The following is a 15,415-nucleotide window of genomic DNA, read 5'->3' as shown; positions in this document are numbered from 1 at the left end:
AGCTAGATGACTTAATGTTACACCACAGGGGTGCACTTTACCAGAAATTAAGTGTTAGTATGGTAAGTCGTTACTGAAAAAAGAAATGGTCTCAAAATTCGCTGAACGTGACTCCTAAAGATACAATTAAAAATCATGTTAGTGTGTTATATAAACAGGGGTACACTTAAAAAAAGTATATTTTCTTACACTACAAGCATACAACTCACCATTCATTATAAAAGAAAAATCCTCAAAACAGGGCATCAAATGGCCTTGTCAGTCCAATCAAAGGCAAAAAGACACTATGAGAAGACCATAGAGATAAAGCTGTTTTAGTTGCCCATGGAAACCAGAGGTCAGCTATAATTTTATAAACAGCTGTGGCAAAATGAAAGCAGAGCACTGATTGGTTGCCATGGGAAACTAGAACATTTCTGCTCTAAGAGACTTAAGATAAATCTCCCCCTATATCTGCAATTTTACCGTGTCTACTGAAAGCAACCAAACTGGGTGATAACTGTCCAAAATCTACATCATGGCCACATTTGTGAACAAGGGGTCCCAGGTACCTCTCCTCCCCCTGCTCGTGTTTGTGTGTAATGTATAGTAAAGCATTGCTGGTGTCTGTGCTTTATCTGCTGACAAGCTGCATCCTCCTAATACACATGTGTATGAGACACAGACAACAGACACACGAGTACCTGACATATTCTGCTATAACATGGCTGCTCGGAGTTGTTGTACATCTCCTATACACACACAGGCTGCACGGTGCGCCAGCACCAGGAAGCACATGGAGGAGCCATTACACCATTATACAAGCTGTCAGTCAAGCACTGGGGGGTGTGGCTGTGACATCTCACAGGTCATTTGCATAGAGCTTTAGGACCTCATTGCTTAAGTTTACAGGCATGTAGAGGGACAATGAAGGGATAGAGGCAATGCTTTCTAATGGCAGTTTATGAAAATATGTTAAGTTTAGGGGTTAATTTCCCTGACAGGTTCTCTTTAATATACTTACAAGCAGGATGGATAAAAAGTAGCAGGGTTTGTTTTTTCATCCTACTTCTTTCTGCAGTGTGACAGGTGCATATGTACGGCATCCATCCTCCACTGTGCATACTCTCCTAGATGTCCCCGATGATGTCACTAGATGATGTTTATAGAAGGACAGTGACATCACTGGGAAAACACCTAGAAAATTGGCAGCAGCAAACCATAGCCTACTACCAATTTCATGTAGGAGGTATGGAACAAGACAACGTATACTATTGTATGTGCATTCAGTGCGATCGGTCTTTGCCCTTCATTACAGGAAAACATCGGGAATCCAGCCAACTTATCCTTACAATGAAAAACTACAAACAAGATGTGAAGCCAGCCTCAGGACATGTGCAAACTCCTGTCTGGTGCAGTGGAGAGTGTAATGTAAAGCCCAATTATACAAGAACCTGCTGAACGCTGGTGTGAACTTGTGACCAGCGACAACATCCTATAAGCTCCTCCAGCTATGACCATGTAGGGACTGTAGTTGTGTTAAGCAGTGATGTATGTTGCAGTAAACAAGGAAGACTAAAGTGAGACCAATGCGAGCGTGTCCACTTCAAGACGAGCGTCATCTACATGGTCAAGCAGAAAGAGCTGGGGAGAATAAAAGTTCATAAAAACTGTGCTGATCTTTTTACGTGTTGTGTAGAGTGCATTGTAAAACTTTTCATGAAGCTCATTTGTGCAAGAATAGCAAAGATGTGACCTCCAACCTAGAGCAGAAAACCGGACATCAGCATAATACACTATATAAGGAAAGTAAGATTTACTCTTCTGCCAATAGAGCTGTACTCCATGCCTGTATATAAACCATCTCATACAGGACACACAATTCCCATGCTGTTTATGGCTCCTATCACATGAGGCCGATTCCACCTGCTGTGACAATGTCCCGGGATTTTTTCCACTTGAAGTACACGTGACTAGTCACAGGTCTGCTGCGGCACTACTATAGCTCAGAGGCAGAAATTCCACATCAAGTGTCTTTATCTCACAATCTTCACTGTGGAAATTGTAATAGTTTATCAATCAGCAACCAACCAGGAACAAAAACCTCACATTCCAGGCGCCCATTCACTGCCGCTAATAGTCCAGGCCATGAAAATTCACACATAACAAGCAGCACACTGACAGATCCCATACCAGATTTCTTATATTTAGCCTTACACTACAAGAACAAGTGGCCATCTTTACCCTGGGAACGTGCATGTTACACATAGTCACCAAGGTACCTGATGTACAGTGATTGCAGAATTCAGGTTTCTGGAGGGGTATTGAGCCATATAGTTACTGCATCGGGGGAAGGGGGGACCCAGAATCCATGGCAATATAAATTCCAACCTTTTTTCAGCATGTGGAATTTTCAGTCCGTTTTCTAGATTTTTCAGTTACTTGCAGCTTAAAGCCTGTGGCAACCAAGTTGACTGTAGTCCCCAGATTATGTACAAGATAGGTGGTTTAGGTTTGCACTTAAAGGAAACCTACCACCACAAATCTACCTATAAAGGTAGATTGGGTGGTAGGTGGATCAATGGGACGTGAGGATAGCCCTTTTAAGGGCTAATCCTCACGTCCCCACACTGTTTTGATAACTTTTATTACACATATATTCAAATTTACTTATGCGGCTACCGGGGAGTGGAGTAGCCGCCTCGTGTAACCTCAGATGCGGCTACTGGGGTGTGGAGTAGCCGCATCTGAGGTTACACGAGGCGGCTACTCCACTCCCCGGTAGCCGCATAAGTAAATTTGAATATATGTGTAATAAAAGTTATCAAAACAGTGTGGGGACGTGAGGATTAGCCCTTAAAAGGGCTATCCTCACGTCCCATTGATCCACCTACCACCCAATCTACCTTTATAGGTAGATTTGTGGTGGTAGGTGCCCTTTAAGGTTGAAATTGTATTAAAGTCGGAACTGGTATATTTTATCATTTTAACTCCCGACCAAAATAATATTTCATCCCGGTGACAGTTGGATTTTCACTACCCTGTGCAGTCATGGGAACAGGGTTTATCAATAAAACGTAATTACAGACACCTTACATCTGATCATTGAAGCCTGGGACTATGTTGGACCCCTATATTGAGTGTCCTTAAGTCGGGATCGCCTGTACAGTGCAAATATGTGGTGATGTAACTGTCGACCTTACAAATCATGAACGTGAAGGAGACAGTCAATAATTCAGGGGCAGGAAGAGCATACAGGCAGTCCCCCAACTAAAGGAGATCCAACTTACAGACAGACCTCTCTACCCCACTGTAACCTCTGGGGAAGATCTCTGGATGTTACTTTGGTCCCAGACTGCAATGATCGGCTGTAAGGCTTTATAAGAAAATTTTATTGCTAATCCTTGTTCCCATGAAACAACAAACCAAAAAAAAAATAATTTGGTCTGGAGCTACAATTATAAAATATACCAGTTCTGACTTGTGTACAAATTCAACTTAAGAACCTATATGCCTAAACTTTTAGAAACTTCAAGAATTGCATCATCACCAAAGTGAACAAAAAAAAACAACACATGAAAAAAAGAACTTTTTTTTACCATAAAAACAATTTATGTTCTCCATATTTTATATTACAGATCGAAATTGTTCCTATAATTTTTCATCCACTTTATACCTCACAAACTGCTGAATATTCAACATAAATGATATTAGAACATTAATAATCTCAACCCAAAATGAATTGCCCATCACCAAGGCAACGCTGAAAGAAGAATGTAAAAATTCGGCTGCCGACTTCTGCAGACAAATCAAACGCAGCCCAGGACTCCAAGAGAGATGAAGTAAAATAATATGCAGATAATCTTTATCCCCAGGAATTTACAGAATTAACATTCTGAATTCTGCGTTGTAGCCACAGTGGCCGCTGCCAAGTTTTCTAGTAGCAGAGAAAGGCCGGCACATGGACTGCTTATCTAGAGGAGGTCAAGTTATGATTTAGCAGTAGCAATGCATGGAAAGCAATAACTCTCAAAGTGTATAATTTTCATAATTTGGGCTACATTCAAACGATGTATGCCTGCCATACTGTAGTACGGAGGGCATATATCGGCTCCGGTGAGAGGAGCAGGGAATGAGCACGGCGCCGTATCCAGTCGAAAGATACAGGCTACGGTACGGTACCGCACTTCACTGTTCCCGTACGGCGCCGTGAGGCCATAGAGGTGTATGGGGGATGCATATACGCCGTATATACATCCACCCATACGTTCGTGTGAATATAGTTTTAGTAAAACTATCTTACAGCAGTAAATCCTACACATCCCAAACAAAGCTTTATGCTGCAAAGCCCTATGAGAATGTTCTAAAACAAGAATCACGTTGTTGCCATCTTAGACCCGGTTTACTTCAAGTTAGATGTGTACCCTCATTCTACAAATAAAGCATATCTATGGGGCTCCATTATAGAGTGCCCTGTATTCCCTGAAGCCAGTTACCATGAAGTTTAAAAGTTTAAAATTACCCCACTTTACCTAGAAAACAAAAATAAACAGTAAAAATCATAAACATGTTAGGTAGTGCCACATAAAAAGCCTGTTCTATCAAAATATAAAAACTGTTGTTCCCAGCCATGAACACCATAACGGAAAACAGCGTCCACTTGTCTGAATGGCCATTTTTTCACCATTTTTACAACCGTGATATCAGTCCCCAAATGATATAAAATTAAAATGCCGACATGTACAGCAAAAAATGACACCTTACATAAAAAAGATTTTTAAAAATTTACATCTACTAAAACCTAAAAAACAAAAACCTTTTAAAATTTTGCATCCCTGTGATCGTAAAGGCCCAAAGAATAAATGGGAGGAGGCATTTGCAGTACACAAAGAAAGTAGTAAAAACAGTCCACAAGAATACTCCACAAATGTGGTCATTTTCATCGCACTTTGCATTTTTTTTTTTACAGCTTTCTAGTATATTGCATGGAATCAATTATGCCACTAAATAGTTTATGCCAAATTATGCCACTAAAAATTTGTCCTGCAGATAGCAAGAACTCACATCTCTGTAAATGGGAAAAAAAATGTGTTATAGCTTTTGGAAAGCTATAAGAGAAAGTATATTGGAAAGCTGTATAACTTTTTGCTACAAACAATTTTTTTTGAACAATTATTTGCCGAGTGGACTATTCAATCCCTTTGATCTATTATAGTAGAAGGTTACATAGTGTGGTACGCTTTAATTTCTTTTTTTCTGTAATGGATCCCAAACATATTTAGTATTAATGATGCACATGATGCACAAATTTTGTTGCAACTTAAAGGGGAAGATTCCAAAATCTTGAAGAGATTGCAGTGTTCAGATGAATGCTTAAAGAGCACCTGTTACCCTGAAAAATGGCACTAGGAGCTGCTTGCTAAAGTAAGCAACTCCTAGTGCTAAAACAGACGCTAACAAACACTGCCAGACCGTTCTCAACATGCTCCATAGGCCAGCAGTGACTGCTACGCCCCTTATCCTGCCCCCTCTCAAAGCGGTCCGGCGTTTCTAGTGTACAGCACTCTTTACTACACTTCGTATTTCAGTACACCCCAATTTACTTGAATTAGGCCTGGTCAAAAACAGACAACGTGACAAATGGACACATGTAAACAACCTGAACATATAAGTAAAACATGAATCCCATCGGTTTCACAATAACACAAAAACGGACCAAGGATCTGTTTCCTGCCCCATAAAAGCACACGTTCATGTGCATGTAGCCTTATGCATCATCTTCTAAGACGACTCTTTGTCCTGATGAGTCACAGATTTTTAGGTGACTAATATCACCACCCACTTACTGTGAAGGAATGACATACAAAGAATATTTATACTGACTAGTAGTGGTAGTGTCTGCTGCAAGGATCAGCTGACTATGCAAATGGTATTTATCCCATCAAGGAAAATTCTGCAAAATCAACATGTAAAGAGCAGAAACTCAATACAGAACCAATCCTGAATGAAACCCTGGGACAACAATATCAGGCCCTGCCACCACAAAAAACAAAAAAAAGCATAAACAGCAGAAGAGGTTCAATGGAAGACAGTGTGCATAAGTATATGAAAGTCTAAACCAAAGAAGGATCCCCAACACGGACGTGCTGAAAAGCTTTCCATTTTAATTTTTCTGTCTTTGAGTCCCTCTTAATTTTGGCTTAAAAATGCTGATGCAAAATACGTCACGTCTGCGGGGCGTAGTCACAGAAAATAGCCTGTACCACAGAGAATTCAGTCACGGAGCCTGGATCTATGAGTAAGTGTCCCTGATTGATGGATTTTGATGGTAGATTTCTATTAAGTGTCAACAAAAAGATTCAACATTTAAAGCGATACACAAGGAAACGATATGAAAGAACCACGTAAACATCACACAAAACGAAGCACAAAATCAATAACTGAGCTTTGACCAGCTTAGACCATAAAGTATTATCTAACAATGTGTATTTAATATGGCTATACAAAGGCAATGAGGTAGAGCTGCAGATTTCCTTTGATGTTTCCAGACATATAAAGCCAAAGTTATTGTGCGTCTTACAGCCAGCAAAATCCATCCTCTCCGGTACAGCTTGTGGGTACAGGTTACGTCCCACAATGTGAATTTAAGACTCCAATATAGTTATTCTTCCCTAATGGTATTGGGAGAGATCAATCTACTTGTCTTTCACACATAAAACATACTTTGTGTCTTTGCTTTACAGTAAATCTATCATTTCATTTGATGCATTATGAAGCAAACATACCTTGAGAATGCTGTAGCTACACTGATGCAGGATCATATCTTGATTAATACCCAATTTGAGTAGTTTTGCTGAAACAAACTATTACAACATTCAGGACCCTGGAAAGCTGAGTGCTGCTGGCTGTGTACATAGACATTACACACAGAGCTTCCTGGACTGTCCAGACAGGACTAATCAACATAGCTGGGGAATGGTGCAGTGATTGATTACTTCTGTCTGGCAGAGACAACACCGATTACATCATTCTCTTATGCAGTGCATAGTTAGGGTACATTAACAGCCATCTGTGGTGATGTATATGCAGCTGCAATGGCGGCGGTACAGTGCCACACACGTGCGTCGTACACGGGGAAAAGATCTTTAGCCATGTGTGCGGAGCAGTGCGGCGCTCTTCTCTATGGAGAGGGGAGGGGTCACCCCACCTCTCCAGCAGACAGCAGTATTCCCGCACGGGATACGGCTATGCGAATGTACCCTTAATGTGCAGGGAGCAGCACCGAGCCCAAGCACAGAAGCGACAGAGCTCCATTATAATTTTAGAATTGTTTTTTATTTTTGCTGAAAAAAAAAAAAAACAAAGGAGAATGTAGTAGTATAAAGAGAGATCTCTGAGAAGAAGCATCTCTATATACCAGTGCTTGGAGCTTGTGTCACAGTGTAACTCTTGTGGAGAAATATCCTTCATTGAGAGCCAGTAAGTCCATAGTCGGGTGAATAGAAGCTCTGTATCTCTAAGGCAGATAGCGAGTGGAGGTTGAGTGTTCAAATCCAGGCTGGGCAAAAAAATTATTTAATTCAACATGAAAAAAATGTAATTGTCTGGGGAAGCCAAATGAGGTTCTGCCGCTCCCCGAAATATGTATTCAAAGGATTCCCTGCCTGATGTCTCCTCTGCCGACAGATACGATGAATCTGTACAACAGCAGAATCATTCAGTACCAAAAGTGACAGAATCCCAGTATTAAAGTATAAAAGTATCGCACAAGTATCGAGATTTCGATATTGCGCAAGCCTACTGAGTAATCGAAAGTAAAAATTACGACTAGACGGTCTTATGCTATAGAATTTAAACCTGGCACAACATAAAACTTGTCTTGTCGCACTCAGCACAGGTCTAATGAGAGATACGTTGATAAATCTCCCCCAATGTACATACCTATTCCACAGGGGTCACGGATACACAACTGACCTTTGTAGCCCCATCTGATAACAATAAAAGAGTCTAAAGTTAGGTTAAGAATAAACACTACAGACAAGTTGTGAGTTTCCGTATTTACACCTCGGGATCTATTTTAAGCAGGCTGATTATTATGTGCGCCTTCCAGGTGTAGTCATAGCCTGTGTGAAGTCTCTAGTGAAAAGTCCCTAGCCAGACAACCTAACTCTCTCATAGGAGATAAGAAATAGGAATGTGCTGCAACAAAACAAGAGCACAGGACAGAGCATGCCCCATACAAGGCCTAACACCGCTTATCTCTCATCCACATATAACAGATAGCACAGCACAGCGAGTCCCCGGCACAGATAAAACATGGCTGCTACATACTGTATACATATAGAAAACCTGACAGGAATTCCTGCTCACTTGCACATTGTAGTAGAATTATGTATCCTTCAAGATGCACGAAATTCAAGAACGAATACAATCTGAGGTACATCAGAATTATGAAACGCAGATAAAAAGCCAATGCCCCAGAAATGCCAGGCCTTACTGACATAAAAAGTATAAGATGCTATAATTTACAATTCGCGGCTTCATATACATCCCTATAGACGGCAATGGCAGGCCGGCGTGCCACACATGTGTGGCTCTGTTCCCGTACACGGGGAAAAGACAGAGCATGCTCCATCTTTCTCCATGTGTGCTGCCCTGCAGCGGTATTTGTTATGGAGAGGGGAGGGGTGAGCAGCGCTGACCCATCCTCCTCTCCAGTGCGCCGTGGCATGCCCGCTCTTGTGTGTGAATGTACCCCAAGAGTCACCTCTTCCCAGATGAGTCAAAGCACTGAACTGTAATCATGTCTACATGACAACTATCTAGAGCAGTGATGGCGAACCTTTTAGAGACAGAGCCCAAACCTACAACCAAAACCTACTTTTATGTTGCAAAGTGCCAACATAACAATTTAAGCAGTCACCTATTGATCCCAGCTGTATCACAAGTTTCAATTGTATTAGGGACCTGAGGACATCAATACAATATAAAGATGGAGAAATTTGCATTATAGCTTCCTTCCAGGGTCCCCGGAAGAGCAAGAATCAGGGGACCCAGAGCAGGAGCTCCAACGATAATCTCTGTCCACACCTTCTCGCTTCTTGTGTAGTCCTGGCAGCCAAGGAGGTGCTGCTTTAAAATGGCACTGAGCATAGCATGTCCATGGCTGTCTTGGATCGCAGGAGGAAGCCTTGGGCTAGTCTAGCAAATCCTGTGCTGGGGTGAAGGCCTTGGTGCCCACAGGAAGGGCTGATAGGTTCGCCACCACTGGTCTAGAGGTTATACGCAAACTCTTGCATCATATATAACTATATTGTTTTAACGGCTAGTACACATGGCCCACACATCAGCCAAAACCTTTGTTTTTATGGTCTGGCTGCACCCAGGAATGACATAGCTGAAGGGGGAAGGATGAAAGAAGGTGCTGGGTGGTGGCAGTGTAGTTAGGGGCGTTGTTATTGCTGTGGAGGCTGAGCCCTGAGGTGCTCTACTTACTCCAAACAAAAAACATGTGGCTGCAGCGCTTCTGCTGTATTAAAAAAAAACCTATCCTGAAAATAGAGGACACTTAAAAATGAAGTGGGTATAGAATCAGTCCTAATACAGAGGTAAAAAAATAGAAGAAACTCTTGGTTCCCTGCCAGCTTCCAAATTTCACCTCAGATCTTCAGTTCTGAGGGGAGGATTGACTGAAATGGTGATCATTCTGAACCTACAAGTAAGAGGACATTCAGGGGCAAAGCACACGACCATCTTACAGCCAGTAAGTCCATAGTCGGGTGAATAGAAGCTCTGTATCTCTATGGCAGATAGTGAGTGGAGGTTGAGAGTTCAAATCCAGGCTGGTCAAAAAAATTCAACATGAAAAAATTTTATTGTCTGGGAAAGCCAAATAAGGACAGTTCATGGCATATCCCTGATGTCAGTGGTTCATGCTCTGCCGCTCCCCGAAATATGTATTCAAAGGATTCCCTGCCCAAAGTCTACTCTGCAGTCTCCCAAGCCAACATATACGAGGAATCTATACAACAGCGGAATCATTCAATACCGAAAAAGACAGAATCCTAGTATTGAAACCTTCTGAGTATAAAGTATCGCACAAGTATCAAGATTTTGATACATTGTGCGATGTTACGGCTTTATTAATTGCAACACATAGGATAATGTTATGGCGGAACTTTAAAACAACACAGAGTGACAAAGACATGAGGACCAAATTTTAATATCTATAGATAGGACTGTGCCAAAACCCAAAGTAGGGACTAGAAGAGAAAAAAATAAATAAAGGTTTTAAAAAGAAAACCTCTCATCACAGGCGCAGAAAACAACAGAGCAGACAGATCAGTGCAGAAATCACCACAAAACAGATGAACATTATCATATGAAATATCTGTGCTTATTCCTGCCAAAAAACTGAGACAACTCCACAAGGAGACTTTTATAAGACGGGGGAAATGTGTTATTCATCTAGTGGCTTGGTTGCTTATTATCACCGTTTCTTTGTTACGTGCTGTAAGGTTTACACTTATCTGCAGTACAACATCTACTGGATAAAAAGTCGTCAATTAAACCTCACTATTATATCGTTTTCCTACATCAATCTGCATGTGATGAGGAGTCGACATCTCACCTGTAAGGGTAACGGCATAAGGTGATGGAAATAATTTGCAGTAATATGCTGCACAACAGTGAAATGTCTTCCTTTCGGATTATGCACATGTATGTATTGATGTACACAGAGAACCAAGGGAAACGAGCAGTAGAATTGTAAAAAAATAATGGGATGAAAATGTTATTTTTTTTCCCCAGAAAAACTCAATTCTGGAGCACCACGTTAATCCTGTATGTTGGATGCCTGCAGAGAAACTCCCAATTGGATGTAGGATATTTACATGACGCACATATAGCAGACACAGGTCGTGCCGTAATCTTCTGCTTTGCACTCAAGTCCTTCTTTACCTGTGGTTTTTGTAGAGTAAAAGCAAAGAACAATTCAGAGAACAGTTTACGAGCACAGAGAAGCTGTAGTGGCCGGGCGCATCACGTGGTAGAAACTTCTCTATGTAGTGACCGTTCTATGTAGGTAGATTTTCTCATACATGTCGAAGTCGAGTTGATGTAGACAGCAGACGTATGATTGCTGTCCGAGTCTACATCTAACAGTGCTTGGACGTAACTCATTAATGGCCGCTTGTGCTTTGTGCGCATTACAGGTTTTCCACAGCCTGTAGTTCCAAGCCTGAGAGAACCTAAGCATGCACTATATTGGTTTCAGGGGCCCAATCAGATTTTTTCAAGGTCATCCATAGTATACAAAATTAAAAAGTCAGGAACAATGGTTACCTGGCTGCTGGAATGTACGATGCAGTGTCTTTAGGGAATAGACAAATGCCAAAGGTTGTCCATCCCCTGCCTTAGGCTAGTGTTACAACGCTGTACTGAAACCAGATCCATAGCTTAACTACAACGCATAGTTTTTCCATGGAAACTAGACACAATGGCAGTACTCTTATAGTGTTGTCTGCAAAGTCACAATGTCACCACTGTGATTTTATTACACACAGCAAGTTCATGAAGAGGTAAAGGCTGAACTTATGGGGGATTTTCTATCTAAATCAGTCCAATTAAACAAATATGATCACCAAGAAAAGAATCTCTTGCCAATATACCCAAACAATAAATATACAAGTACATTTTCTAAAAAAAGCACCTGACTAGGTTGTATAGCATAGACAACTCATGACACACTAAGGGAATAAAAACACAACAGAAGAATAACCTGACATAGACCAGGGGACAAACTGGACCATTTGTATTACAGTACCTGCCGAAAGCAAGTGTGAACTTAGCCTTACTGCTCCGATCACCAACAATAAACAGAGCATGAAGCTCTCCCTTCACTTCTATTAAGAGGCCAAAAAATATGATAACCCCATAGAAACTAATGGAGTGGACACCCATATGCACCACAAAGAGATTCCAGACCTCCCTTCTGGTCATCACTGATATGATACTTGTATCCTGCCCACAAGGTAGAGGATTAGTGGAATTTGTGTGACAAACCGCATAAAGTAGAAAAAGCTGCATCCAAATATCATTGTCATGGCAAACAAGTGCAAGACACACGTCTGGATAAGTCCACGACAACCTGAAATCCACCCGAAACCTCCCAAATGACAAGCAGAGGGCATTTCATCTAAATGCAAATAAGTGACATAAGTCGTGGTATTAATGTTACGCTGTGTCCCCGGCCTCTGCAGAAAGAAGAGCCCTTGCATCGCGCAGCAAAGACTTACAGGACAATAAAGCACTTGTCAGGTCTAATCCGCAAAGTCTGCTCTAAGCACAGGTACTTTATAGTTGCCAAGGAAAACATCAACCCCAAAAGGTGAAGTGGCATGTCTTAACCCTTTGCGGCTCTCAGGCAGATAGAACTGGCCGCAGCAGATAAGACCTCTGTGTGAGGTTACAACACAACTTACAGGAAGCCATCCGGGAGCACATGTGCCTCGTGGACTTTAGGATGCAGCGTAGTACTTTATGTTCTTTGTGAGCTCAGGTTAACCAGTGTAAGCATATAAATCATATCTTGCAGGAAGGGAAGTCCCAGGCAGAGATTACAGCTACTGCCATTCACAAGGGGATCTCAGGAATGACCTGCTACATTCAAACATGCCCCTTCTTGTACACAGCTCACCCCCTACCCTGTATGGACCAACATGCCTTCTATATATAACATCAGCTTCAAAGCAGCCAGGCCTCTGCACTAGTGACAGGCTGTGGCGTGATACCGAGTATTCAACTACTATACATGACAGTCACTAAAGGGCCAAAGCAACACCTCTAGCATGTTTCCAAATATGACAGAAATGGGGTGGCTTTTACTGTGACTCAGTAGAATTTGTCTACTTTGCTATATAGACAGTGGGGTATCACTGGCCAACGAGTCAGAGAAACTCGCTCTCTGCCCTTACTGGATTTCCCAGACAGAACTGAATAGACACGCTTAGTTGGGCTCAGAGATTATAAATTCTGTCCATAAAATCCTGCAAAAGCAAGTTCCTTTGACATAACTTACTTGTGAGCAACAGGCCTAAGCCTGCCATGCCTGTACACCATATTCTATGGTTACTCTGCCCTGTAAGCACTACCTTCTTTGCTTATCACTATACCAAATCAACAAGCCCTTAGGACATGCATTCACAAACTGATTCAGGATACAAATGGGTATCACTTTCAAGACTCCAGTCTACACCTGTAACACAAGTAGGAAGAGCTGCTGTTCCAGAGAAGCAAAATCTAAACAACCTTTATGATGTCTGTAGTAAGTCATTCACTTAGATATCACTGTTCAATGAGGCATTCTCCAACAGGTTCTGTCTCTAGACTTCTATAACCCCGAACAACCATCATTTAAGGTCTTATAGAACGCCTAAAAACGTTACCGATGGCTGTATAATGAGCGCTAAACAACTAACCTGTGATAATTTAGGCAGCTCATAGAATCTTGTCTCCAAAACTGAACTTTAAATGGGTATTCCAATTTGATAAATTATCTCTGCATAGGATAATATTAATAATCTTTATATATGATAAGACTGAGAATGGTGGAGTGACCAGAAGGAATGGTGGCCTTCTGAAGACGGGCTGCAAGTCAGGAGAGGACAACATTGAAAGTTTCATGAAATCCAAGGTGCCAGGGAATGGATCTGAAGTCACTGTCTTGTAAGGAACAACTAACAATATAATCCTCTGGAGCGGTATCACATACATGTTATATCACCATACATGAACCTGATCATGTAAGCCTATGACTGAAGGACACTTACACCCAAATATAGTAACTACATAACAGAGCAGAACAAGTCTTGTATGGACAACCATATCCAGCCTTATTCTATTCCCAGTACACCAACCACAGCAGTAATATATAGAGCAGAGTGCACAGTACCATCTGTGCCACCATGCCAAATGTATTGATCTCATCAAGGATTACCAGTGGGCACAGCAAGGAGCGAATTACTTAGGTTTCATAGTAAATGAATAAACACAATTGGAGCCACCACTTTATGGAAGGTGCCTATTAAAGGGATCCTCTACAAGGACATCAGACATTCTCCACCTTTGTTGTTGGGGTTCCCGAGATGTCAGAGCGCCTCCTCTACAATGTACAGATACAATGACTGACAGAGGAGTGGTCACCTCTCCTGACATATCCAAGTACAAACACTTTCATCTCTGCTCTGGCTCATCCCTCCGTTATTCCTCCTGGGTACTTGTGGACACACAGCATGGGTGTCAGTATTGGACACTCCATATGGTAACAATCAGCTGTCTATTTTATCATACAAAAAAATAACAGAAGCAGCACAACACAGAATATAGAAGATGCTCTGCAGATGAATGTAACTATTAGGTATAGATCAGGGAGGTGACAGGCCCTGCCAGACATTATGGCAGGGCATAAGGTAGGTGCTGGTAGAGCTCCCCTTTAAGTAAAGTCTGGTCATGTACGAGCACTGCCCTTCATGATCAGCTACAGGGACACAGCAATAGCAGGAGATCAGGGAGAAGCTGGGGAACAATATAGTGTCCGGTGATCACTATGCAGCCGCGCAGTGTGCACGTGTCCCGAGCACTCCCCGGCTATATACCGCAGCGCAGTGTGCACGGAGGCAGAGGACAGTTCCCCTGCGGTTTCCACTGTGCGGTCACACGGCCCTCCTCCTCCTCCCTTGCCCCGCACTGTAGCCCGGTGTCACGCCGGCCGGGGCCTGCACACAGCCGCCTACCATTCTCCTCACTGTGCAGTGTCAGGCAGGGCTCCTCCGGGACGTTCAGCCATCTATCGGAGATGTCTCGTGTGGGGAAGGATCCCGTCGCCGATCGAAGAGTGCGCCCAGCAGCCGTCTCCGCTCCGGACCCAGCGAAGGATGAGTCTTTCATAATGGAGCCACCACTCCGGACTGACGGCGTAGGAGGAGGACTGCGAGCTCTCGGCTGTCAGTCACGTGTCCGCGTGACGTCAGGCGTGGCAGGAGCGCGCAGCGTGCTGAGGGGAGGTCACAAGGTAAGGCAAAAGCGAGCGGTGTGGAATGTCGCCCCGCCTCCTGGGGAGGAGCTGATGTGCTGGTGGGCGTGGCGAAGAGTGCGCGGGGGATTCATATGCAACAGTCAGAATAGAAAAGAAGGAAGGAAGGATAGAAGTGATGAGGATGGCGTAATATACCCACTCTGCCCCCTGAGGGGAGACATCTGTCTAATCAGGGGTGTCATGTAAAGTACTTCGTGATGTCACCGGCAGGGGTGTATCTGTTTTGATGCAAGTTGAGCTTCTTTGCTCAGGAGGACACCAACTTCATTCAGAAAGGTTGGGACAGCATCAGTACCGCAGGCACTCAGAGACAGGGGGGGCACCCATGCTATGCTATACAGG

At 42.7% G+C, this 15,415-nt stretch overlaps 1 protein-coding gene across 4 annotated transcripts in view; it reads right to left on the bottom strand.

Moving 5' to 3' along the window:
• TRPM7 (transient receptor potential cation channel subfamily M member 7) overlaps positions 1–15,010 on the bottom strand; it is a 63,888-nt gene extending 48,878 nt beyond the window's left edge. For 2 of the 4 annotated variants that reach the window (XM_072148303.1, XM_072148304.1), the window contains exon 1: positions 14,772–15,003. In XM_072148303.1, the coding sequence (XP_072004404.1) occupies positions 14,772–14,774 (3 nt within the window). In that variant the 5' untranslated portion in view covers positions 14,775–15,003. Of the gene's footprint in view, positions 1–14,771 lie in introns of all 4 variants that reach the window. The other 2 variants (XR_011855002.1, XM_072148306.1) reach the window with 2 other exon arrangements.
• Between the last annotated feature and the right edge of the window lie 405 nt (positions 15,011–15,415).

The sequence above is a fragment of the Engystomops pustulosus genome, chromosome 4 (assembly GCF_040894005.1).
Source record: "Engystomops pustulosus chromosome 4, aEngPut4.maternal, whole genome shotgun sequence".
Taxonomy (NCBI): Eukaryota; Metazoa; Chordata; class Amphibia; order Anura; family Leptodactylidae; genus Engystomops; species Engystomops pustulosus.
Note: the sequence above shows the minus strand (reverse complement) of the source record. Positions and strands in the feature narration are given on the sequence as shown.